At 41.1% G+C, this 27,921-nt stretch overlaps 1 protein-coding gene and 1 long non-coding RNA gene across 2 annotated transcripts; one reads left to right on the forward strand and one right to left on the reverse strand.

Annotated features, from left to right (window-relative positions):
- Positions 1-516: 516 nt before the first annotated feature.
- On the forward strand, positions 517-18,836 carry LOC126640694 (uncharacterized). Its single transcript, XR_007629120.1, has 3 exons — positions 517-951; positions 14,954-14,984; positions 18,092-18,836. It is a non-coding gene; the product is annotated as an uncharacterized LOC126640694 (long non-coding RNA).
- Positions 2,090-6,816, reverse strand: LOC126640688 (carboxymethylenebutenolidase homolog). Its single transcript, XM_050316696.1, has 5 exons — positions 6,611-6,816; positions 5,895-6,002; positions 3,974-4,116; positions 3,472-3,563; positions 2,090-2,269 (listed from the first exon to the last, which is right to left on the reverse strand). Exons 1-5 carry the CDS (start codon positions 6,814-6,816, stop codon positions 2,090-2,092), a joined length of 729 nt encoding a protein of 242 aa, XP_050172653.1.
- Positions 18,837-27,921: the final 9,085 nt, after the last annotated feature.

Genomic DNA, 27,921 nt, shown 5'->3' on the forward strand with positions numbered 1-27,921 from the left:
CTCCCGCAGTGGGTCAGGACAAGATTGCACCACTTAAAGCTTCAGTCACCCTAAAGGGTCCAAAGAGGGAGGTTCTGCTACTTTTATCAGCGGGTTACTCCAGAGCTTGGTTGTGAAACATCTTCCCCTCCTCAGAGCTCCGCGCTTCCCCCAGCTCCTGCTGCTTCCTCGCCTTTTCCTCCGCCCTGCCGACACTACTGTCTCCATCTCCACCGCGGAGGGCAAAGGTGGGGGCAGACCCACAGCCCAGCCTTGCCCCATTCCCACTTCCCAGCATCTTTCTCGTCAAGCCGGGCCCCGCGGCTGCCAGTATCCGAGGTGGGAAGAGCTCTCGGCAGCAGTCGGTGCCCGCCCACATGTGCCTCTCTCCCGCTGGACCCAAAGCGGCCCCGCACTCCCGGTACATGCGGGGGCTGGGGGTGCGGCCCCGGCCTCCTGCGGGACAGGAGGGCTGCAGGTGAGAATGTGGTGGTCATGGGTCAGTAGCACTTCTGCATTTTCCCCCTGGCGCCGCCTGAAACCTGGTCTAGAGTCGCAAAGCACATCTAGGGAAGTATTAAAAAAATGTACCTAAACCAAAACACACATACTTTTCATTTATTCTTCTCGGTGTCAGAGGAAATTCATTTCAGCAGGTCAGTGCATGGAGCAGGACACTGAGTTGAAGAGCATGGGGCTGCTGCTGACAGCTTTGCAAATGCACATCACCCCAGCAAGAAAGCCAGGCACCAAGATACCCGTGTGCTCACAAACGGCATCTCCCTTGGCTCTAACGCAGCAGTTGTATTTCGCATTTCAAGTTTTGTTCTCTCTGACTATGGAGCATCCTCGGTCACCATGTCCACAGCCATGCCTCCATCGACACAGCCATGCCTCCATCGACACAGCTGCCCAGAAGGTGAAGGCTTCATGAACAAAGATTTGACCATTTAACATACTCAGTCTGTTGAGGTATGTAGACAACCACCATGCCGTGACCATATAGTTACACTGATAAGATAGCAGTGTGTGAAACTGCCAGACATGTCCCATACCAAAGGGGAAATAATATTAATGTAGATAGCCAGCCTTAACTTACGGCAAAATGAACAAGGCAACAGAGTGTGAAGCTGTTGTAGAAAATAAAAAACGGACATGGGTTCCTTAGAGAATCTCTGAGTAAACACTAGCTGCCAAGTCATTACCAAGATAAAAAAAAGGGCAGCAGGTCAACAAAACTGAAGCCAGTGTGGTAAGAGTAAATGGGGCTGCTTATTTTTGTTTATGCATTATGTAGTTGGAAGGATGTAAAGGTGACAAAGAACAAGGGATAAAATATGAAGCAAGCGGTATAATCAGGACTGAGTGGGGGTACCTGTTTGTCAGCCCTGTGCCTGATCACCACAGTTTAAACTAGGACAACAAATCCACTGTTTCCGCAGTGTTCACAGAATAGAATAGGCTGAGTTGAAAGGGACCCAACAGGATTAGGTACTAGTTATATTTTTCCTTGATATTCATGAAGAAATACTAGAAGCACACTTCTTAATATTGCTGAGGTAATACCTGGAGAGTGCCACCTAACATCATCACTCCTTCCTAACTTTTTAACATAACCAGGTGTTTTTTTCACACATGGGAAATTCTGCCCAGGACAGCAGTGTAACTGAGACAAGTGTTTTGTAGATAATAAAAGAAAATGTGTGTATGCAAAACCAGGGTGCTTGCATGTTAACACCTATGGCCACCAATCATCATACCAAAACAAAGCCTGAAATTACTCAAGTAAATTGAAATTACTCAAGTCATGTTCACTATCAAAGACAAATGGATAAACAGTATCATTACTATCAAGGTCATAATGCAAAATAATTAAACAAATAGAAAGCAAAGTAAATTCAAACATATTTTTAATGCCTAATCAGTCTTCAGTCCAGCTTTGATTTCACAATATTCTGTAAATATTGTAAAAAAAATAATTTAAAACTAAAAGTTAAAGTGTTCCTATTTTAGTTTGTGACAACTTTCAATGTATTTTTTTCCTTGACTGTTTTCTTCTCTCAATTAAATCAGTCACTGATCTGAAGCCTAGCAATCCCTTCTGCTATTGTCAAACAAACATTTTGATCCAATCGATCATATCCTTTCTAGCTTCTTCAATATAAGGTTTATCATCAGGTTTCATATCTTCTGGCTTCAGTTGTGCAAAACCATGAACTTGTCCAGGATAAACTTTAATTTTATATGGAACTTTACAATACTGTTTCAACTTCTCCTCCAATAAGAAGATCTGTAAAGAAAGGTTTATTTCCATTATGTTATGGTTTTTTTGGTTTTTTTAAGTTAGCCAAACTTGCTGTTTCTCATAGAAAAAACCCTCTTTGGGATGTAAGACTGAAATTTCTTTTTTTTTTTTTTAAGTATTGGTGAGTCTAAGAACCTCAACAGTTACAGCAAAGATGGTTTGGTAAATCTCATTGTCATAAAGCAACAGGTGCATTTCTATTCAGATTCTTAGGCTTGTCATCTGTACTTTAAGCTCTGATCTTGATAGAACATATTCCATAAACCTTAGTGACCATCTTGATAGGCTTAGTAACAGAGTTTAAGAAAACACAGAGGGTGTTTATTTCCAGTTTGCTTTACAAAAACACACTGTTCCTGCGCAATCTTTTGGTGATAAGTACGTGCAAAGTACTAATCACATGTTTACGTATGCACATACATCTGTAGACACATTCTTGTGATTACTTCCATTAAAAAGTTAGAAAATAGGAGAATGACCACTTATTTTACCTCAAAAACTTAGTTCTGCCCGTTGTGCAGATTGGAGAGAGTACTGTAATTTATTTCATGTTCTTTCTTTTTTTTTTTTTTTATCATTGTCACTGAAGAAAAAGAATTTATGCACAGAAGAGGGCACCAGTTTCCTACACATATATTTATCCAGCCTCTCAGATATGCTTACAGCAGGGGTTATATCAGAACATAGATGGCAGCCAGGAGTCAAAAGAGAGTCCACAAATTGTTATCATCTCAGTTAAAATCCACACCCACTCTTCTCATACAGTTAAATTTTTCTTCTTGTGCCAAAAGCAATTAATCATTTGCCCCAATCATCAGAAAGTTCAGTTACTAAGCTGAAATTACTTCTTTTTTTCTCCAACTGAGTGGCTTAACTACCTATTTCTCATCCACAGCAGTAGTACCCAAGGTTTTGAGATGCTTGGCTCATACTAGTTGGATCTCCCTGCCCAGTTTCACACTTTGCTTATCTAGACACTCAGAGTCTGATGAGTGGTCTTTACTGCATTTCTCACATCAAAAAAGAAGCTTTGAATAACCTAAGCAAGATATATGGGAAGTTGAAATATAAACAAAACAATCCAGACTCTCTAATTTTTGTATCTGAAAATGGTTTCTAACAAGGATTTTTATGTGGGATAAATGAACTATCGGAAAAAAGTAAGTATTTCCAGTACAACAGCTTACCTGATCCAAAGAAATGGTGTGGTCTTTCTCACCAAAAATGAAAAATGTCGGATTTAGTAAATTGTATCTTTCTTCAGAATCTCTAATTATTCCTATAACGTTTTGAGAAACAGTCTGTTAGTGAGGTTAACAGTCTTGCAAGATAAATGGCAAATTAGAAGACAAAAGTTTCTATTTAAGTTTACTCATTAGGTACATTACTTAGATCAGGACAGTCTATATTTGGATGGAGAAAAAGCATTTGGAAAATATATCTTGTTGCTCTCCAAGAACTAAAATAAGATTAGAAAATTATTGTGCAAAAGAAAGCAATTTTTTTCTTGTCTCCAGTATTAAAATTTTTATACATATATAGCATGTTGCTGAAATAACCATAATTAAAATCTGCAACTCACCTTTGAGTTGAGCATTTACAGAAATTGCTACAACAAAGCACTAACTACAGTTACAAACTATGCACAGTCACGTAAACCCGAGTAAGTTTTCATGTGTTCTACACTACCATAGAGGGACACCCCAGCGGTTAATTGAGGATTTTTCAGCATCAAGTGATGTACTGCCATTCCACCCCAGGAAAACCCAACGATACCAATCTTCTTTGCACCGCATTGTTCCTTTAGATACTTCAAGACAACATCAGCTTCCCTAAGACATATAAACAAAAGTAAACTAAGGACTCTATTGCAGAAGCAGTATTTGACAATTTAAGAAGAAAATTACAAGAGACACATGATTTTGTTTTCTGTGTCTGCACTCCCAATCATTTAATACAGAGATTACTTTTAAAAGCACATTTCAACCTAGAACAGTATCTTCTATTATTAAATGAGAGTTAACATCTCTGGTCCTAGTTTAGGAAAGTACAGGTGTAGGTACTTTAATACTTACCTGAATTGTCACCTGTTCCTGTGTTTTCAAAATTAGCAAATTTTTAATTGAACCACTTTGTATAGGAGAGGACAACTAAAGACAAGACATATCTGCAAGTAGAACAACATCTTGCATTATGGACTGTAGGAATAGATAAGCTTCACTGTACTACCTCTACAGAGTCCACCTATTTAGATAAAGATTTATCTTGATTATGTCATTCCTGTTACATAAGTTAATACTAAAATATCCTACCAAGCCCACAAGCAAGAATGTTATACTGAGGTAGCAATTACTCAAAATTACATTGTCAGCATCTATACTGTTTAAAACAACAAGTTTTACATGAGGTATAATGAGAAAAAAATGAAAATTATTTTCAACATAGGCAAGTCAATTTTTTTTAAAATTTCTGACTTCTTAGGTCTCCATAGTTTAATCTTCTTCATTACCTACAGAGTTTGAAAAAAAGTTTAAATGTAGACTACATAAACTAATAACTATATTTTCATACATTAGGTATATTAGTGTGGTCATCACAGGTTTAGTTAGGCTGACAAAAGTACCCCAACATTATGAGAGTGACATGAAGAGTAGATTGTGCCCTAGGCCTATGGCCAGGGTCTCTCAGATTTAGCTTGTTTGGAAGGGTACAAAGGAAGTCATAGGTGTGTTGGATTCCAACTTCTCTGGAACAGCAATGGATCTAAACTAGAGGGGACTCTCAAAAGTAAACACTCAAAAGACAGTACAAGCATGTCCTGAGATCTCAATTTTTTAAGGCAGTGCCCACGTATCTGCTTACTCTTTGGAGCAGAATTTTTTATAGTTGTTAGTCATTTGCCTTTTCAAAAAAATCTGTCACAGTTTCTGCAACTATGTGGTCAAAAACATCGTTTAGAGGTGTTGAAGTTAGGCTGTGACTGCTGGGATATCTGGAGAAGGTCAGAAGAATACTTGTGGCTTACAAGCTGGTAGTTGAATAAAAGGGTATCACTGCCTCACTATCATCTTCTGAAGTTTTGAGCTGTGGTGATAGATACAGTATAGTTGGTCAGATGTATCTTGGGCTTTGGGAAATCTTGCAAATTTTTATGTAGTCCTGCTCAGGAGAATATTGTCTGTAGCTATCTTAATCTACAAGGCAGAAAGCGAGATGGGCAAGTGACAGTTGGCAGACAACATCAGCAATTGTAGAAGAATTTTCCTCCTTATCTTGAGGAACTGGGGGCAGAGTCAGCACTTGTGGATGAGAGTGCTGGGTATTTCATAGCTTGTGAAACACTGTGAGGTTGTATGGACAGTATAACATAGTTAGAAAAGGACCCAGAAAAACAAGATGGGGACAATAAGCAGGGTGATGGGTAGAGCAGATGATCCTTTTCGAATCCCAACCAAGACAGGGCCTAGATCCACAGAAGAATCACGCAGAATTAGCAATTGTGTTTGTGTAGTCACTTTGCCCTGCTGTGAGGTGCCATTCTAACTTTTCATACAAATTCCCCTTGTTTGCTGAATGCTTTTTAAAGTTCAAGTACAAATACGTATCTTACTTGTCTACTTTCATAGGATCATGATCTTTCATCCAGTCAGCAAAGTCATGCCAGTGATCAGTAGATTTCCAGGGTTCTGTTCCCTTGAAGAAATCAGGGCAGATGGCTCTGTGTGAGACACAGAATTAAGTTAATTTTCATATCCAGCTGCGGAGAATCTGTGGATGTCTAAATGTCTCCTAATGTCTTCCACTCCAAAGTGGAACAACCATACTATTCTGACAATCAGCATAAAAGTATATGTCTTTGTGAGGAAAAAACCCCACCAAATCACAAATGAACACTCATTGTTTTGTTAGACACACAATACAAATAAGTAAAGGAAATAAGCAACCCTCCTGATGCTATGTACTTATATACCTCTTTGCTATTAAAAGGTAAAGCACATGTTCAAAAGGTTTGGTTCTGTAAAGCTTATACAACTGAAAATAGATACCAGCATTTACCTTTTGATCACCTATGTTGCTACATAGGCACAAACACTGGCACTTCATGACTACTTGTGGCTTTGTGCTCGGGTAGCCACTTTTAACAGGTCAGTTTTAGTGTCTTTGGTGGCTTTGTGGAAATGTTTTGTTCCTCTGCTTTTTTATTTGCTCAGACTGAAAAGATACAGTTGCCCTATGTGTGTGGGAAACATCATATGCCATGCCTACTTTTGGGCCTGGTGATCTATTAATACATTTAAGAGGAAGATAGAAAAGAAAGTTGCTTACATATATCCATGACCTGCAATCAAATCGACTATGTATCTAATATCTGGGAACCTCCATCCAAATACATCATGAACCACAATCACAGCTTTGTCCGTGGAAAAAGATGGTCTACAGACATATGCCTTAAGGTACTCAATTTGTACTTCATGTCCAAGGCACCCATAGTTAGATCTGTCTCCAGTATTATATAGAAAAGGATCAGCCATTTGAAAACCTGGGGAAAAAAAAAAAAAAGACATCAAGAAAGTAAAAATAATTTGTTAAAACAAATTATTAAGGGCAAATACAGGCAAACATGGTCTGCAGAAAGTAGTTCAGTAACTTCTGTAAATAACATTGACATACTTGTCCAAAAGGAGAAAGTAGGAAAAAGCAAAAGTAATGTTCCAGTGCAGAACGGCTCTTAGTCCATTATGTATTATTAAGCTGAGAATGAAGAGAAATACCAAAATCAAGGTTATAAAATTACAAGTAACCTGCACATGTAGGTCTTGATACTCATATCACATTTATTCTGCTCCCATGTGACTCTGCCAGCACTGGTGTGATCCAGTACAGCTTCAGATGTCACTGTCTCCCCAGGCACGGGGCTGTCGTGGGGACTTCATGTGTGTTTCTCTGAATTATTTTTAAAGACCACAGCACTCAACTGCTACATTACTGTATAGTGCTCAGTGCTTCTCTCGGTGCTGGTGCCTCCTAGCTAACCTGTGCTTCTGTAGCAGCATCATAGCTGGTCCAGGAGCAGACGTATTGGATGCAGTTATTGAAGAACTGCAGCAGGGATTTGTGAATTAGATTCCCATGTGTTGGGCCTCTATGCCCTTGAAAGGGATTGCAAGAAAACAAGCATATATGCAAAGCTCCTTCAGAATGTGTGAGAGCATTTGTTTTTTTCCCTTCTCCAAAAGTAGCAATTATGGACAACGAGCCAGTAGATGTGCTAGACAGATTAAACTCAAAAGCTGTTCTGACTCTCTGTGTCAGGAGCTTGGAATGGACTCTGCGCAAAAAGTAGATTGTGATCCTGTAATTAAAACTGGTGTTACAATGCATCCATACAAGGTGTCCAATTAAGTCTTCAGGGGCAATGTTAATTGTAGCATTTCCTAGTCATGTACTGACTTTGAAACTGTCCTTGGGGATGCAGTGCACATGCTTATACATTATGGTCTGCTTCATCATTTCTACATCAGCCTATTATATGATTTTCGGTTGTAACATGTACTTCATAAAACTATCTAGTCTTCATGGAAGTGTAGCAAATTCTGGTAAAAATGTATGCCTTCCTCAGCTCTCCATTAACTACAGCAGCAGAGGGCTAGATTTCACAGACTAATGCGAAATTTTGCTGAGGCACTACAGACACACTTGGAACCATGGTGCAGACAGATTGAAGAACAGAGAATTGATGCCAAAGAGACTTACTGTTTTCTTATGCCTTACACAACACTTCCCAATTTGCATGATTCACGCAGCCTCAATAACAGCATCCAGATTTTATGTTCATTTAGACTGCTTTATAACCAAGACAATAAGCCTCCCCAGTGTATAATGCAGAGACACTGTCTTCCCCATCCTCTCCCAACCCTGGAGCTGCTCTCACCAGGTCTGGCAGAGCCAGCACTGAGTCTGAACAAATACACTTGGCTGCAACCAGAACCCCTGGCTGATAGTGTGGTGTAGAGATACAGGAATGGGGCAGATGTGGCTTTCCTGCTAAAATTAAGCTGCTTCAGGTATAGCCATTGGGTGGATCATCTCTCATCATGAGTAATCCCCTGTGCTGATACCTAAGAACCGATTACACATGTTAATTGTTCTCCCACCTTTCTCAACATCCGAACGTCATAGCTTGTGCTAAAAAGCATGAAGTAGCCTGATCTTCAGGTCTAAAACCTCCATTGTTTTGGCATCATGTGAAAGAGAAAGTTGTAACACACATGGGGGAGTATCTTCCAGTTTAAGCCTGCCATAATGCTTGAAATGCCTGAAAATGCTCGAGAGAGGTCTGTTCATGCAAAAATGCTTCCTACCTCTCTTTTTATAATCTAAGATGAATGAGCTTGTTGAAATGCAAGAGGCTGCCTGGAGAAACCACAGGCACACCCAAAGATAGCTAACACTCCTGGCTTCTGAAATGGCAGCCACAGCCTTACTCGACTGAGGTCTTTTGTTCAGAAGGGCACAACCTGTGGTGTCCCCTTCAAGGAAGTAGAGTTTAGGAGGTATTAGGCTATGAAGTAGTTATGAAACAGCCTACTCTCTATCTATTGGTTGCTTCTCAGAAACCATTTCTTTGGCCTATGCTGACTGAGCCCCAGCCAGCTGGCTTTCCTCCAGACACCAGGCTGCAGAGAACGCTAGTAAATAGTCAACCACACCTGAACTGCTTAGAAGTTTGATGGGATCCTGTTCAGTCAGAAGCTTTATTTGCTCCAGCCTGCTTTGTCCCACGCAATGTGGTGTGGCAAATCAACAAGCCAGGATATTTCCTACCTATCCTGTCTCACCTCATTCCCTCTTCCCATCAATTTCAGCCACTACACTTTTCCTTTTCCTGCTTTTCCTGTGGCACGGTTCCAAGCAGGCAGCATCTCGCCTTTATGCCCCGATCCTCATCACTGAGATCCAGCACAGAGGAGATGCAGGGCCTGGTGGGAACAAGGGGAAACCTGGCTACTGTTAACAGAGAAAAATGGCAGATATTGATGAATCTGATGTCATCCTACTGCTCCTTAAGGGTCTTCTTGTAGCTTCTCCTTCTCACCAATGGTCCTGCTCTTCCTTGGGTGTCTTGACACCATTCAGCTTTTGTGCAAGCAACAAAAAACTGAAGGAAGTTATTTACACAAGGCAAAGGTGTGTTCCTTTGGGTGGTAGGACAGACACAATCTACTGCATTTCTAGGGAGCAACAAATCACATGGTTAAATTCTGTTGAGACTTAATTTTCAATAGGAATAAACCAAATCCCTACTTGGAAAATGAGGTTAAAAATCTTTTTAAAAACAATCAGGTTAAACAGAGGCAAAGGTATTCCTCAGGATAATCTCCACTTCTCAGAAGATGAGTATGAGCACGTGATCTCAAAGTGCTGTGCTGTTTGGCAGGACCTTGGACTACTGATGCCAAGATGTGACATCTCTGCCCTTTTCCTGGGTCGAGCAATAACATTCTAAACTACAGCAGTATTTTATTTCAATGCTAAGTGCTCAATAGACCGAAAAAGGAAAAGAATGGAAATTCATTACCATAAGGGCAAAAAAAATTGTTGTGGTACTTTAATGTGAACTTGCTACTGATGAACATAAATTACCAGTGTCCTCAGAACTATTGCTGTGCCACAGCTTGTAGCAAGGACTCGAAATGAAATCCAGTCTTTCCCAAAGTTGACAGCCTTCATCTTATCCACCCCTTGATACTACGTTTTGTGCAATCTTTTTACTAAAACCAAAGTAATAGTATCTCCAAAGGAGTAGATTTTGCTGAATGTTTCATGCCTTTTCAAAGAGCTATATCTTATTGCTTAACAATTTCAGATTTTCCCATTCAGCACAGGTAAAATAGTTATCCTTTTCTTCTGCCAACTCAGTCTGTATGGACCAGTTTGCCATCACATACCTGGAGAATGGGATCCTGTTCTAGCCCAGCTTGCTTCTGCTGCTCAGTGAGACACCAGCTAGATTTCTTTAAACACAAAAAGAAGAAAACCAGCTCTGCTGACAGTTTTGCTCCTGGTGCTGCCCATCCAGTTTCCAGATGCTCTTCAACTCTTCTGCAGACTTTGGGATTGGGAAGTGAGGAGGAGAGGCTTAGCACAAGAGTCATCCTGAACGGAAGGGGTGGAGACAGATCATGCAGAGAGGCAGGGTGAAACAGGCTTCACATCAGTTGCCTTTACTCTACCTTTTATTTATTTATTATTTAAGGAGTTTAGAAAGAATGATGCACCCAAACACTGTACTACACTATTATGTGTGTGATGTAGCCTTTTCAGACACTGCAGACACTTTAGACCTCAGCGTTTATGACTGAGGCACTTAGCATCAGTGGTACATTTGCTGATGCATTTTCTTGAAGAATATTCACGTTATTTTATTGACAATAATAAATGTCTTTAATGGAATTTGAAGTGAATTAAGATGAATTTGTTATGGCAAACTTGCATCATAAAAAACTTAAGTCTCCCTAGCATACAGATTAAACATACTACAACCACACCCACAAGTATTCCCAACAAGTTGAAAAGTGTTCCAAGTTATTTTTGATTAGACTTGTTTTCAACAAGTGAGAAAGATTTCAGTCTGTAGTGGCTCATTGAAATTTTCCATTCCTGTTTCCACAATGGCACTGTGTGCAAGAAACATTAACTTAGCCCTCAGGCTGAAGTATACTATAGTTTTCGTTTTCTCTGTGTGTGCACATGGTTTGAGTGTGCATGCATGTCGGGGAGGAAGAATGCAAGAGACAAAAGAACTCAAAGAAAATGACAAAGTAGTTTCAAGTTATAGATCAATAATGCAATTTTGATTCTTAGTGTATATGACAAACAAGTACCACAGTCATCTGGTAGACATGACTCAGCAGTACTCTGTGTGAGTGACCACTGTAATCTATGACCACCTGTAAAAGAGGTGAAGCATGGATTCAGTTCACCAAACTTCAGGCATTTACACTGGTGATGTCTGCATGTCAGCAAGGTGTCTACACTCCCACAGTCGTCATCAAGATTTACAGTGTGATTCACACTCCATTAGTGCCTTCTTTCAAATGAAATAGATAGTCCCCTAGATGCCCCCAGCTGTGTTGATCATGGAGTGTAATGGCAGTTAATCCACCTAAAGCAGGTGTAGTTTCCTGTGCTGAGTGCATAATCACCCAGGCACAATAAGTCCCACCTCTGTGTGCTGTGGAAACTGCACACAACATAAAATTTAAGTTTGTCATGACCAGGAAGAGGGTGTTTGTCCTGTCATACCTGTCAGTAGCTTTGCACATCAGGATTGTACAAGAAACTATTAAAAGATTGCTTATGTTGCAAGGGAGGGAGGGGAAAACTTCACAGAAAAGATCCAGTTTATACTTTGATATTAATGGCATCTTGCTTGAATTTGTCTAACCCCACCTGAGTGGGTATGCTGTACTCAGATCCACAAGACTGAACTATCATTTTCCTACCTTGTCCCCACAGAACTCAGGTCTGGCCAAGCTGCAGTCCCCTGTGGAATAGACTGGACCAGCAGAAACATATATCTGATCCCACATGCACTTCATGACTGTAAACCCTGTCTTGGTGCCCAGCCTTGGAGGTGGTTAGGGTGAAAAGAGACCAAAGGACTCACTCTGCTGTAATGCAAGCCTTTGCCTGCACACTATGATTATGTTTGACCTGCAAACCATCTATCATTTAGATCTCCCATACATGAAGAGACAGTTTTTGTCCCTGAAAGATACAATCAACTCTGTAATAGACTCAGGATTATGGCAGTCACTGCATCCATGCACTTCCTACAGTTTCAAGTAACTTAATTGTTTATGCCTACTGTGAACATGTCTATCTTTAGGATTAAAAAAAGAAAAAAAAAAAAAGGAAGAAGACAGAGAAGGGTTGGAATGAGCACAACATATTTATTTGTTCAAACACACAGTGGTGAAATTTCTTCTTGACCTGAAATACACAGCTGATTTTTGGTTGGATTTGTTTCTTTTTTTCCTGAAGTTTCTCACTCACACTTCTCCAATTGCTTCTCCTGGTTTTATAGAAATGTGTGTGGAATAAAACCCCAAAATAAATTGTCACTGCTTTGGCTGCAATTTTAGTTGTATGTTAAAAAAAGACCCTAAGACATGCAAGCCTGTTGTCCCAAGGCAAAATAAAAAGGTATTCCCTCCCAGACAACTACTGATAGATAAAAGCCCAGAAAGGCAAGTACTCTGGTGGCATCTAGTGCAGAAGTGAGAGAGTCAGATGGAGAAACCAGTGAACAGGCTTAAGCATGCTTACAGTCACCTGGTACAGTATTTAGAGAGCTTCTGGTAACAACAGACTCATCAGAAAGTTGAAATCATTACAAAAGTTATACTTATATTGTGAAAAACCTGTTCAAAGCTTCTAGAATGAGTGATGCTCTTCTTGCAGCCTAGAAGCTGCAGGCAAGGCAAGAGAGACAGCAGAGCTCCCCTCTCCTCTTATGCAGTACCTGCCAGCAACAGCAGCCTTATTAAGGGGTTACCTCTACTGAGGGTACCTTGTGAGGAACTGGTGAAGAGGCTCTCAGGAAAGGTTAGAGGACAGACGTGGTGGGATGGGGTCAGAACAGTGCAGCTCAAGTGCAAGGCCAGCTGTAATGCCATAAGGGGCTCTGTACCCAACCTCTGCCTTGATAGCCAGAGGAATTCTTTGGGATTTGGGTCGCTTCAAGAGGAGAGCATAGCTATTCTTTCTCACACAACTTCACTGAAAAGAGAGCTGCCTTAATGGGCTTGTAATGTGGAGCTTGGTTAGGTGCTTTTTTTTTTTTTCTATGTTATCCCGATACCTTTTCCTGCATCTAGTAAAAGGCTGCATACCTGAAGTTATCTACTGAGTCATCACTTGGGAGGGAAGAAATATATTATAACAAATCTGACTTAATATTTCATGTTTCTGGCTTTGGTCTCTAGTCAGTGTTGAATGAAAATCTTTGGAAATCAAGGTCAGCTCTTCTTATTGCAAGTCAAGGCTTGGTGGGAGGTTTACATGTACAGATACTTTCCCTGTCACACTTACAATTTTGTTCTTTGCCATCTACCTAGCATGGTACTCCAGAGTCTGTGGCTGCCTTTGCCTGGAGCATTACAAAAATTCTCCAAGGAATCCTCTGATCTGGTTAGTAGTGAGCTGTATCCTCGCTCTTTCCCATGCTTTCACATGTGTCTAAGAGGAAAGGCTCTGAAGTCTGTCTTCTGTGGGAGTGACCTTATCTGCTTCATCTGATGCCTCATTGGCAGGCATGGCCATGTTCCCCGCACTGATCAGAGCACCCGCTGCTCCTCACAGGGCACCAGGACCCAGGCCAGGACGATTGCTGCTTCTTCACTATAAAATCTTTGCATCTCTCACCATGCTTCCACTCCCTTGTGATTTTATTAGCTTCTGAAAAGAGACTCAGTCTGTCATCTTCCCTCCCATTTGGCCATCTCCCCCTTGCATCCTCCCCTTCTCCTGGCTTTCCACTTTACTCCATTTCAGTAGGTTATTTGAAGCCACTGGTATCAACTGGTTTCTGGTTATCTCTTTTAATATCCCTCTGAGTGTCCTGGGGTTTTCTGGAGGTAGGCTAGGGTCAGGTCTCAGAGCATAAGAGTATTTATCTACCTAAAATAAAACATATGACTTTGACCACAGGGGAAGGAGGATGATCTGCAAATTATAGTTTTCAATAGGTATGTTTGCTTGTTGACAACATAGAACTGGTTGACCCAACAGCTTCTGAGTTTCTCACACCTGGATTGGATTAATTTTTATCTAAAAATAAATTGTGAGTGTTTATTCTCACATTTTCTATTTTTTGCTGAAAGAGCCTGTGGGATTTCAGAGGGCGTGCTTTGTAAACTTTATTGAAAAAGGGTGGAGTATAACTTTAATTATGCCAAAGCAATAATAGGAAAACTATTCTAATATTGTGGGTGACAGGCAAAGAGGCATATTAAAATTACCTAACACTGTCCAGGTGTTGCTAGGTTATTCAGTAGCTCGTCACTTTAATAAGAAACACTTTTAATGGAATTTCAGTACAAGCAAATTATTCCAAATAATAATGAATATTAATACCTATATATAGTGAAATAACAATGGCTCCAAAATAGGTATCCCAGATCAAAGGCAGCGTCAGTTTTTCCCTGAACACTGTAAAAGCAGACATGAGCAAGACAATAGAATTAAGAGTACATGGATTATTGCATGGACTAAGAGCTGATTTCCTTCACTAAAAACTTATCATATATTTTGTGCAAGATTTAAGAATATGTCTATTGGTTTTTCCTACCAAATATTTTGTCTTCTTCTCTAACAAAAGAAATCCAGAAATTACTAAAATGGGGTTTTTTTCAGCTATCCACCATTATTCAGGTTATTATTTTCAAGGATGAATTCATTCTTTAAATTCAGTCATTGAAACTGAATCTTATTAGCAGAATTTTTCCCATGAAATACTGATTTTGAAAGATATATATATATTTGATCTGGTTTTTCCAGGGCATAAGTCTTTTTTTCTTCCTTTTTTTTTTTTCTTCTCTATTTCTTTTTTTTGGTATATGTTGTCTTATACAAAACTCATCTAATGTTCATTTTATGTTTCAGAAACTTTCTGGGATGAACCAACTAAAAGGAGGTAATTTTGTTTGCTTGTAATTTGGGATGTGTTTGCACTGAGATGTAAGCACTACTTCAGTCTTCAGTACATATAGGCTGCCCTGGGCAAATGGCTGCACCCTGTGCCCATAGAATTTATCCCACTTTTCAGAAGAGGCAACTTCCATGAGAAGAAATCTGACTTCTCCTCTGTAAACTCCCAGTGTGCACTTGAGCACTTTGATTTGGCTGAGATTTTTCAGGACATCCTTTTTAAAGCCAAGAGGACCCCAAAATTTCCGCTTATATATGATTCCCCAACAGGTTATATATCTTCTGGATGAACATTCAGGAGTTTTTTTCCCTAATTGGAAAAAGGGGAACTGTTTGCCACTATCAGTGATTATTGAACAAATCTGGCAAAAATTACTATACTAAATCAGCGTTTTGAGCTCCAAAACTTTATACAGAGTGTCAGGAAGAAAAAACTTTTACCCATGTTTGCTCAGCTTTAAAAGTCCTGTTTTGCAAATATGTCTATGCATTAGTAATCTTGGACTGTATCCAAGCAACTTTGGACTGCATCCCACAAAGCAATACAGACGCCCAAGTGCAACATCAAAGGAACAAGTTTAAGGAAAGTATATATAAGAGCTTCTAATTATATAACAAGATAATTACCATACAAAAATCAATTCAGAGCAATCAAAGGACTTTATTAAATATGTTTGCAGAGAGCACCTGTCTTATCCTTTTTCTAAAACTAAATGATGAACTTTGCCCTATTGGAAAAAAAAATTACATTTTACTGTAATTCTGCAATTGAGTCTGTGCTGGGAGGGAGTGTAACTATCCTATAGCCTGTGCCAGTTGAAAAAAATGAGTTTCCGAGAGCCCTTGAGCTGGAGTAAACACATAATAGAGTATGTCAGAAGACCAAAGGGGTCCAGGCAGAGAAGAGGGCAGAGAAGGGCCCAAGTCAATCCTGCCCAGCACTGCCCAGGGCAGGCACAGGCAGGCACACAGGCAGGCACACATGCAACGTGCATTCCGTGTGGAAGGGAATGCTTGGGCCAGGCAGGACAAGACTGCAGTCACTGCCCACTCTGCTGTGTTCAGAGAGAATGTCTGCTGCGCGTGGCATCAAACATCACACTGTGGAAGAGATCAACCCTCCCCAGCAACCCGGATATCTGCCCCTGCCCCCCCAGTTCAAACTTTTGCAAGTGCTGTTTGTGCTCAACCAGCTGTGCCAAGAGTGAACTCCAAAACTTGCTCTTCCACAGCTCATTTGTGAACCAGAAAGTTTCAGAATGGAGGTTTCAGCAAGGAGAAAGCATGAACTTAAGCAGGAAACTGCAAGGCCTGGCCAGATTTGCTCTAAAGGGCTGATATCGGCACTTCCAAACCTGACAATTTCCATCATTGTTGCTTTCTTCTGGTCTGAAACAAATGGACTTCAGTTTCCTGATAGACACACAATGGGATCTCAGAGAGCTGAGAAGTTGTAGGCCATGAAACAAAATTCTTAGGGCCATCTTATTCAATCCTTCACATGGTTCGTCTCTAAGGTGCTCTGATTTCCCTTTTTTACCCAGAAAGCTGAAGCCATGATAGCCTGTCTGTAACTAACACAGCAGCTACCATAAGGCTTCCAGAGACCTGTCTTGAACTGCAGGCCTGAAGACAAGTTCATCTGATCATTACAGCCTGTTCTCCTGGTTTAGGAGGAAAAAAACTGCCCAAACTTGAAACCCCAACTAGAATCAAATTCCCAGTCACCTGCTTCTTCAGAGACCAGCAGTCTGGACCACAGATTATAAGCTCCCCCAGATCTCCTGACTTGATCTCAGCCTGGGGACCTGAGATCCCTTTTTTTGTTGGGTGAAATTACCACTTGCTTCTACCAAGCCAGATGCCAGTGATTTTCATTTCCTCGTGTGCAAATCTTTTCATAAGCCCAGATACAAACGACAAAAAAGTTTTCCAGTGTGTGTATCATCTTCTGGCTTATTATCTGGGTAGAGAGGGAGATAAAAAAGGGAAATTAGCCATCTTCTCTGGAGAAGGAATTCATAGGGTGTCTCTACCATCACATACTCTTTCTCATGAGACAATAACAGACTGACATTAATGAGAAGCATTTCTCTGAATGTCCATACAAAAGACAAAATTCAGATGTAAAAGACAGGAATAATGTTGTGGTAGAAAGTCTTGGATAGGCTAGTTCTGAAAGAAGGACCTTGGACCTTCTATCCAAGACGTATGTCCTCAGTGTGGCCCTGAAAATTTAACATAAATATGCTGGGTCAGAGATCCATGCTCAAGCTACTGCTCCACCACACTCATTCACACAGAAACTGCCACTCCCCCATGACTACTGCTTACCCTCTGTCTTCTCTGGGAGACCCTGCCTTTGTGCAGCCACTTCTGTTTTCATGTGAGCCAGAAACAGAAACCTGATTCCTCTTGTTCCAAGACTGTTAGCTATTCCAACACTCCCTCTCTGGTTTTAAGCAGAAATTGGTGCCTGCTTCAGGTCTATTCCCCTGAAATTTCTTCAAAAGTGTCATGAAAACTGAATTGTAATCATGTGGATTTTTCTGATGATATGCATTTATTCTAAAAAAAGATCTAGCTAATCTCTATTCCTCAGAACTAAAACCCATGGTTTAGCAGAGCACAACCATTTTTGTATATTACGCAGAAATCGTGATAAGTTCTTTCCTGTGAGAAAAGACATAAATGCCAATATTTTCAAACTTAAATCTCTGAGAGCTAAATTAATTCCCAGGGACAACTACATATCATGAATTGAGAGCAAACAGTTAAGCATGGCATGAAGCAGAAGAACAGAAATGAAAATGCACATTCCTTCAGTGAACTTGTGAATTATGCAAATAGTAAGTCAGAAAATAAGCAGGCTTCTGCCCTGGTATTGTAATTAAGGTTCTTGTTTACTTCTCAAGATGCTGTTAAAATATAGGTTTGTTAAGAGGCCTGTTTTATGTTTCCTGCTTTGATGGGATAAAAAGATTTTGTGAAGTTGAGGAAACAACTGGCTTCCCTAAATTCAAACTACATCCCTCCTGTTTCACCTGAGTACACTTCAGAGTAATTTTTTGTGTGTTTGTGTTCATCTTTCAGGCAGCTGAACTACTGACATGTTGCTTACTCCTGGAAACCTCCTGGAGAATCTGCAAATTTCATTCAAAGGCTTTTAGGAGTTCTTCATATTCTTGAGGTATGGTATCTTCTCAAGGAATTCTTCTTTCTGCGTTCTCTCAACAGCAGCTGAAAATCAATGATTATAAACCCCTAGTCACACCTGTAACTTCCCTTTCCCTTGTACTAAATGTCTCTCCATTAAATGGCTCTCCTTTATCTTAAATGCAAATTTTACACAGAAGAAAATATATTTTGCTATGAAACCAAGAAATATATGGGGTTCTCCAGTTTGCTATCTCCAGATTCATAAAAAACCTCAAATATGACTGAGAGGCTGAAGAAGAAGCCAAGTTCAAGCCAAGCTCAGAAGAGCCAAGCCAGTACAGGTGACAGTCCTACAATGCACAACATTTTCCCAAAGCCCCACTTACTTTATTCCCTGGGTTCCAAGAGGAACTTTCATTTGTTTATGAACACACCACTAACTACAGATGACAATTCTCTAAATACAATGCATTCAGATGGGTGAGAATTTATAACTTTCGGTTTCCAACTTTCACTAAAATATGGTCATATTAAATAACTGAAAATGAGTAGGAAAAGAATCTCATTGATTGTCGATGGTTATATGTGATACTAAAGTGCAGGACACTAGTAAATACCTCTGAGGAATTGACAGACAGCAATATAGCAACTGGAATATAGCAGGTAGGGAAACTGCAGGGAAAAATAGATGGAAAAGTCACTGAACTGTAATTACATTTTAGCAAACAGTTTGTTATTCTGCATATTATAAATATGAGTTTTCAAAACCAGAAAGAGGTCTTTATTGTCTTTCTTCTCTGCATCTTTTGGAGACAATTTAAATTCAACCTTTTTCTTTTTGGTTGTGACAGCTGATCTGAAATTGATCTTATATCCAAAATCTACAAGTCAATCCCAAGTATAGTTCAGGTCCACGAACATTTCAGATACAATCATACATACATAAATATATCAGCATATTTAACATATGCATGCATTTTCATCCCCAATTGTTGGACTGAAGTGGGAAAATCTACAGCAGAAATCCAAGCACAAGTTCTTGCTGTACAGATTTCCAAATCACCTACATTCACAAACCCCCATTGATCAGATGAACTAGACAGCTCCGGTCACCTCTCTTGGCCTCTTTCTTGGACTTCCTCCTGTTATTGCAAGGTAAAGGCTGCTGGTGAGAACACATCAATTGACACATGCACACTGCTCAGTAGGGATGTGCTGACGTGCTGCCAGGCTAGCTCCCATCCTTTATGGCCAGGCTCACACAACAGGCTCCTCATATGAGACTATTTGGTGTGTCAGTGCTGAAACACTTCCACACCCATCCCTGCCCTCTGCCTCCTTCCTGGTGGGGAGCTAAAGCCTGTCACTTTCCTCTTTGCTTCAGATTGCTTGATAATGCCCACAGAACATTTTAGCTGTTAGCATTTTGCCCAAAATTTCCCAGATTTAGACCAAAAACCTCTCTGAAGGTTATTGGGGTGACAGTGACCTCTTCCTGGATCCTCTTCAATAAGGCAAGTGGTATATTCTTCCCTACATCAACCTGAACAGAGAGACAAGGGCCAGTCCCTGGTGCAGGAGATGGAATTGGTCCTGGGTGGGGCTCAAGGAGTGCAGCACTTTCTGCAGCTGACTGGGGACAGAAACCATCAGCCACTGGCACATCACCCGCCCCAGTGCTCCCGGTGGAAGCCTTAAGTTCCCTCATTTTTCTGCCCAGCCACCTCCAGCCCCAGCTGAGCATAGGGAATGACTGACCCCAGCACAAGGGATTCTGGCAGTCATGGGATAAGATCTGGGGATTATTCTAGTGAAGATACGACAGCCTGAGGCAAGACAGCAGATTGGCAGCCCCTTGTGACTCAGTCATTCAGCTGCCACCAGTTCTGGCAAGGTGCAGGGCAGCTGTGCAGAATGCCGCTGTCAGAAGTTGAAGGCTTCAGACACCTGGAAATGACCTGGAGCTCCTGAGGTAAAAGTCTTTCTTCATAAGGCAGCAGCATTCAAGGCAAACAGTATCCCAACATCTGCAGCTGCTCGTTTCATGGCCCATCAAACTAGCTGATGACCCTAGCTGGGTACAAACCATCATGGTCCCTTATCGGAGGCAGGAACTGTTACAGCTCCGAGAATATTAGACCGTGGGTTCACTTCGCACAAATATCCCACAGAGCAAAGACAGAGTGGCAAAATGCCTTTACTGCAGTGTGAGCTAGCTTTTTATCGGTAGAGCATGGAATGTGTGGAATTTGGGAGGATTTTTAGGGAGTCTTACATGCAAGGGAATATCTAGACACGGGTAAGGGAGATAGAGAACAGGGAAAAGCTATAAATTCTACTAATAGGGCTAGTGAGCATAGGGTTTACAATCAGCAAATAGGCACAGGCTTTAACAGTAATAGAAACTGCATATTACATACAAAGCAGGGTATTCTTCTAACAACATTGTTACTAAATAGAATAAATTTAACACTTTTATAACTTGAAAAGCAGTTTCTGAGGTAGAAAGTCATCTGTTGTCCAGTAGTGTAGCTGCATTCCAAAACTGTCTTTTCCTCAATTCTCTTTTTCTTCAGAGATTTTTCTCCACCATGAATATATTTCTTGTGGGGAACTTCCAACAGTCCCTGCCTGGCTGGCCACTGCAGGCCCCAGAGATGCTCCATCTCCTCTGCCACCTTCTCAGTGCCACCTCCTGGGCCTGGAGCAGAGGTGCCCTCTGGTGGCACACATGGAGCTCTGTCACCTCTCTGGATCAGTCCATGCTCCTGCTCGTGGTTCCGGGTCTCTGTTGCCATGAGGCTCCTTCACTGCACATTCCATAATCTTCCTGTAGGCTGAGATTAGGCTGGCAGATGTGTAGTTCCCTGGATTCTCTTCTTTTGCCTTGAAGGTAATTATGACACTTCCCTTTCCCTTGTTTTCAAGGGTCTCTATTATCTTTTTTTTTTTACTTCATAGACTCCTAGAATGGTTTGAGTTGGAAGACCATCTAGTTCCAGCCCCCTAGACACATTCCACTAGACCAGATTGTTCAGAGTCCCATCCAGCCTGGTCTTGAGCACCTCCAGGGATGGAGCATCCGCAACTTCTCTGGGCAACTTCTTCTAGTTTCTCTCCTAGCCCCTTGCAGTCACCTGTACACACACACTGCCCTCCTGACTTGCCATACTCATCTTGGCCATGCTATTCACCATAACCCTTTCTACCAATCTTCTGTCCAGGTCCTAGTTATTCTTCCTGAACTCTTGTATGGTAGGATCCATGTTGAGAGAAGAAACTCTATTTGTCAGGCTTCAGTTTAGTCCCATTAGAATTGAGTTTGAGGGAGAAAGAGAATTGTCCTTGAGCCTTTGCTTTCCTTGAAGCTACTGTGAGTTTCAGGCCTCCTGGAAAACTCCCTGCTCTTTATTGTATAAAATTCTTCCCTGCTCTTCTATTGAAGCAGGATCAGGAACTTGGCTCAGGGGGACCAGGAGTGTGTAAGGAAAGCAGAGATAATGCATCCCCTCAAGAACCTATAAATAATTTGAAGACTGCTCATTTCCTTCCTCAAGAAGAGCATGAAGAATATGAAAGTCCTGACTGGAAAATTTGGTCCAAGCAATCTCTGCTCTCAGGGTTCAGATGGCAATGAACCAGAAAATACAGGCTCTCAGAAGACTCTTCTGTCTTAAACAGTGATAAACTAGACACTAACTTTTAAAACAGGAACTTTCCCAGATTTCTGTATTGAAAAGGACAGATTCCAAACAAGCTTGTTCTCAGAATCTCATGAATGGGCATGCTGAGCTGAGCTGCTTAAACAGTGTTCAGACCCTCTGAGGACAAGGCCAGGAAAAATAAGTACCATGTACTGCCAATTCTGTGTGTATCATCATATTGTGACATGGCTCTTTCTTCAGCACTTTTAACCAGGCTGAGGCCTGGTTACATCATGACTGCATTAAAAAATGAGTGTACCAAATCCATGAAGTACAGTGAAGAAAATATGGCTTACTACTCAGTAAATGAGTGACATTCCATGTCAGTCATCCAACTGAAAATCTACTTCAGTGAGCCAAGCATTTTGCTTAGACATCAGAAGCATTTAAGTGGTTTCTTCATTGTATACCCTGACCCTGCACTGAAGGTAGTACACACAGCAAATACATTATTGCCACAGTGAAACAAGCAAAAGGTGCGGGTTATGCCCAGATTCACATTGTGCAAGCTGCAGTGAAATAGAAGTTAGTAGAGAAATCAGACAACCTCATAAAACAGAGGTCATTGACTCTGAACAAGCTGTAATAACTCTGACCTTTAGACCACAGCTCACTTTCCCCTATTTCCTGTTGCTGCAAACATTTGAGAAAAAATAATGACAAATCATTAGGACTCTAAGTCCTTCTGTACTTCTTTCCTAGTCAGTGCAGCAGAAGCAGAGGCAGTAATACAGGTGTTGTTACATACAGTACCTCTAGCAACTATATGGATCACTCTCCCCAACAAACACATTCTCCTTTTTGGCAACACTCACAGTTTTAAATGAAGTAGAACTGAAACTTGTCCTGAGGAGCTCAATTTAATTTGGTTGGCAGTCATAACCTTCAATAACATCTGGAAGGTCAAGATAAAGGTTTCTGGCAAAAAAAAGTTTGCTCCTGCTAAATACTGAGGATAATCCCTAACTGCTGTCATATGTAAGGATATTTTCATGGATTTTTAAAGGCACAAGAGCCAAAGTGTCCTCAGAAGAACACAGAAGCAGCCACTTGACAATAGTAATGTTTCACACCACACCCTCTATTACCAAGGAGAACAAGGTTGTAGAAGTATGAAAAAAATATATCATTCTAATCCAATGACACAAATATCTAACTGTCTAAAAGGTTCACTTGGAGATGATGAACGTCTTCTAGGTAAAGAACCATATGCTTCAAATGATATTACAGTTGTAGGAATGGGATATTCCTGAAGACAAATACAACCTCTTGTTACTGTTGTTTTGAATGCAGGAGTCCTCCACCAAGTAACTGCAGCCACTGAGCTCTGAATCCCCAGCAGGTTAATAACAGCCACTGGCTCCATTCTCAGCATGGCAGCAGGATCTAAACCAAGCTGATAGGGCCTGTTTTAAATAGAAAATCCACTATAACTAATATATATGAAAAGATCCCTGCTGCATTTAAGAAATGGAATTCTGGAGAAATCTCATTCTGGAGATCTTGAGAAGAACCGTGAAGTTCTGTAAATACTTTTTTACTGCATGAAAATGATATGTGTCAATCATCCAAGTATTACCAAGCTTCTTGAAATCTAGATATGTACAAACATTCTTGATTGTCTTCTCAGTCAGACTTATAAAACAGTAATTTCTCTGATAGTATCAGTTTAGACTAGGTTTTTTACACCCCAGCTAAACCTCACCTCTCACTTAAAATGCTAGTGGGCATGGTTTCTTCCTTGGTTGAAATATTAATAATCCATAGAACAAACCCCAGTGTATAGCCAAGCATCTCCTCAGAAACAGTTTCTAAAATAAGCAGGTCTGGAGCCTATATCATCTCTGTGTCTGATGGTGCTGAGCCATTACGTGCATCCCTAAATTTATATTCAGTGCAGTAATGCTACACATTTTATAGCACACAGTAAGTGCACAAAACATGAATCACAAGTCACATTTTCATTCAGGAAGTTAGGTTCCTCCTATTATTCATAACCCACATTTTGTAAGAAGCAAACATCATCTGATGGGAAACACACTGATCAACACTTCATATACTGAGGCTTCAGAGGCAGTATTTGGAATCAGTGCAGCAGCCTGGGTCATCCTCCTAGTGCAGGGGTAAATGTTATTGCATACACAGTACATGTGAGACTATTTCTCTCCATCTTCATGCCAGGAACCTGCTGCCACAGCAGCTGCCTGCTGGTTAAGGATGGTTCGTGAGCTGTCATGGCAAAACAGCCAGTGGTCAGGAAGCATGTCCTCTAAAGGCCCTCCAGTGCACAGGGAAGGCCCAGGCTAACAGTGGCTTTTACCATGTTTTTGTAGTCTGCAGACCTCTGTGCTTTCTAAGTGTGTCAGGCTAATTTTCTATGGACTGTGCTTTGTGCTACTCGAGTGCCTGCTCTAACAGTATTTCTCCTGCCATGGAAGCTCTAGGGGGTAGTGCACCATTTAGGAACCAAATATATGTTCACTCCAAATACTGCCTGATTGTTCAAGATAAGCTGACATCCATTTGGTTTTCCTTAAGATAACCAATTTTGTTTTCCACATTTCTCCACAACTTGCTGTTCACAACCAGCTGAACCCATTTTGCAGTGAGAGTGAGGTGAACAGATGAGGGAAAAAACTAGGACAACACTGAAAAAAACCCCAAACAACCAATTAAGAAAGTAAATGTGTTTTAAAATGTTCATCTAAATAAAAACTGAAAAGCAGTATCTTTTGTTGTTTGGCTTTTTCAATACTTTGAACTTTCAAAATAACTCTAAAAATATAAGGGAATCACTTTTATGAAGCCATTTTAAAATGTGAGGAAAGATGGAAATGTCATAGTACTAAAGGTGGGTAATTTTAATTTATTTAATTTAATTTAATATTTATTTTGTATTCTCTTAAGAGAACTTTTGAATAAAAGTGTATTATCTAAGTATTTAAATGTTACAAAACCAAAATGTTTTATCAAAATAAAACCACATTCAAAAGAATCTTGTCCTTTTCCCACTTTCCTATCCACAGTAAAGATTCCCTTCTTTTTGCCATAACCTTCTCTGACTTGGGTTGACATTTATTACTCTCTTCAGTTTCCACCTGTAAAATTACCATATTTCCTCCATTATCCAAATAATAACTTAAAAGGAGAAGGGATTTTTTTTTCTCCCAGTATATTTGTTCAGCGCCTTTGGCACGAATTCTTGACTTTGTTCGGAGTCTGAAGCTGATAACAACCTTCTAACATATTTCTCTGTACCAAAAATAAGAGCTACTTAAGCCATGGGTATTTCTTACGCAAAGAACACCTAACATATTACTAAATAGATGAGGATTAATAATATGTTCACCAAAACCACCAAGAAGGTTGAGAGAGATTTCATTTCATTTAACTTACAGTAAAATACTATATTTTTTTTCTGTTTAAATTATAATGGCCTGCCTTTGACTCCAGTTTATTCGTAAGCTACTGTGTAGCCCATACTGAAACAATGAGTAAGAAAAAAAATTTGGGATTAATTCTCTCTGAATGCTGAGAAGATGGAAGACGTGTAATGTTTTTTTAGGTAATTTAAATGGCTGAATAGGCAGATACAGACAGGAATTAAATTATTCACTGGCAACATACAGCAGTTCCTTTCAAAAGCTTTCATCTAATTTAAAGAAGCCTAACATGAAAGACTGAAACTGGAGAATTACATACATTAATCTTGCCATAGGCCTTTTGAATGTGAATTACAATTTAGAGTCTTCTATATGACATTTAATTTATATTTATTGCAGCAGAGTAACAATAAAGAAAGTAATAATGGTTACATTTCTAGGAAATAAGGAGTGGGAATTACAAATGTACATGCCCTATTTCTTTGCTTTTTCTTCTATTTTTTTCACCAATTTTTCCTTGTTCAGACAAAATTAATATCACAACATTTCTCATGTCCTCAGTACTATGCTGGTACTTTTCTAATAGGCCAAGACAATTTGTTGACATAAAAATTAGCCTATTTTTAAAGTAAAAGGTTTGGGGTTTTTTAAGTTATAAGTGGGCGTTTTTCCACCTTGCCTTTCTGAGAGGGAGGACACAGAACAACTCAGTATAGTAGCATAGCCCACGCGTGCTTTATTGCAGGAATTTACTGCAATTATAGAGCTACTGGAGGGCCACACAAAACCTTCACTATTTCCTTAATTTTATTTTTGCTTATGCAGGCCAGTATTATATACCCCACTAGCTTGCAGGAGGTAATCTTGAAGGTACTAATGTGGCTACAGTTTAGGAAAACAGAATTATAAAATTGCAGCTTGGGCATGTGCTGTCTCTGCAAAGTCCAAACTTGAACTACCATCCACTCTGCTGCTGGCAGGATGGCCAAAGGCCTAATGCAAATGATTTAACAACTGGTTGGGTACAAAGGGTCATATGGTAACGAGAGCTGAAAGTTGTTACGACTCGTTGATCAATTAGAGGGGTTAAAACATCTGCCACAATGGAAAACTAAAACAATATAGGTATACATTTCATCAGTATAGAATTTCTCTTTACCCTGAATGAAATTAGATTGTTTTCTTCCTTAACCGTGTTCCTGTCAACTCACCAGAGACTGACCTACAACTTTCTGTGCACGTGGCAGAGTACAAAGTTTTAATGTGTGCTGCCTCAGCTATTTAGGCCAGCAAGGCCTGAAAACATAAATGATTAAGCTAAGAGAGATTTTGTGCTTTACTGAACTGTTTATTAGTTCTGTTGGAAAGTTCTGGCTATGAAAGGCGAGATGGTATTTGAAGAAGAGCACAGGTAACCGCTTGTCCCTGAGGAAGAGAAGGATAAGGAGGGTTGTTTCTAGGGCTGCTTATGCATTCCTGAGCACTGGAACAAAAGCCTTGTTGGCTTCACCTAGGAAGGCAGCATTTCTCTTTGAGTTAGGAGTAGAACGTAGAACCACTTCTGTCTACATTTTGTCCGATTCCCATGCTCTTCCCCAGTAGGGCTGCTGCCCTCAGCACGGACCCACCTGCGGCCACCTTGTCCCACCACCCTGATTGCACCACCTGCTCGCTTCTGCCCACAGTGGCAGGGCGAGGAGCTGACAGAGGTTCAAGACCAAGTGCCGGGTCCTTTACTTTGGTCACAACAACCCCATGCATTGCTATGGGCTGGAGGCACAATGACTTGAAAGCTGCCCAGCGAAAAAGGACCTGGGGATGCTGGTCAACAGAAACTGAACACAAGCCAGCAGTGTGCCCAGGTGGCCAAGAAGGCCAGTGGCATCCTGGCCTGTATCAGAAAGAGTGTGACCAGCAAAACCAGGGCAGTGATTCTTCCCTTCTACTCGGCACTGATGGGGCTGCACCTTGAGGGCTGTGTCCAGTTCTTGGGGCCTTCAATTCAAGAGGGAGGTTAAAGTGCTGGAGCAGGTCTGGAGAAGGGCAACAAAGCTGGTGAAGGGTCTGGAGCACAATTCTGATGAGGAGCAGCTGAGGGAGCTGGGGTTGTTTAGCCTGGAGAAGAGGAGACTTGAGGCGGGGGGGGGACTTTGTTGCTCTCTACAACTCCCTGAGAGGAGGTTGTAGCCAGGTGGGGGTCGACCTCTTGTCCCAGGCAAAAAGCAACAGGATGAGAGCACATAGTCTTAAGCTGTGCCAGGAGAGGTTCAGGTTGGACATTAGGAAGACTGTCTTCACAGTAACAGTGAGTAGACACTGGGGTGGGTTGCCTAGGGAGATGGTGGAGTCACCGACCCTGGAGCTGTTTAAGACTGAAGGTGGCACTCAGAGTCATGGTCTAGTTTGACAAGGTGGCGTTCGGTCATCGGTCGGACTCGATGACCTCAGAGGTCTCTTCCAACCTAATTCACTCTGTGATTCTGTGATTCAGAGCGGGGCATTCCCGCGGTCACGGGGGCTGCCCTAGGGCCGGTGTGTCCCGGCCCGGCCCCGCTCCCCTCCCGGGCCTCCCGCCGTGCCCGCGGCCGGCAGGGGGCGCACGCGGCGGGCGGGCGCGGCGCTCTGTCCCTGCCGGCCCGTCGGCCCCGCGCGCGGCCCCGCCCCCCGCGCTCACACC

The sequence above is a fragment of the Myiozetetes cayanensis genome, unplaced genomic scaffold (assembly GCF_022539395.1).
Source record: "Myiozetetes cayanensis isolate MyiCay16 unplaced genomic scaffold, myiCay2020 scf1, whole genome shotgun sequence".
Classification (NCBI taxonomy): Eukaryota; Metazoa; Chordata; class Aves; order Passeriformes; family Tyrannidae; genus Myiozetetes; species Myiozetetes cayanensis.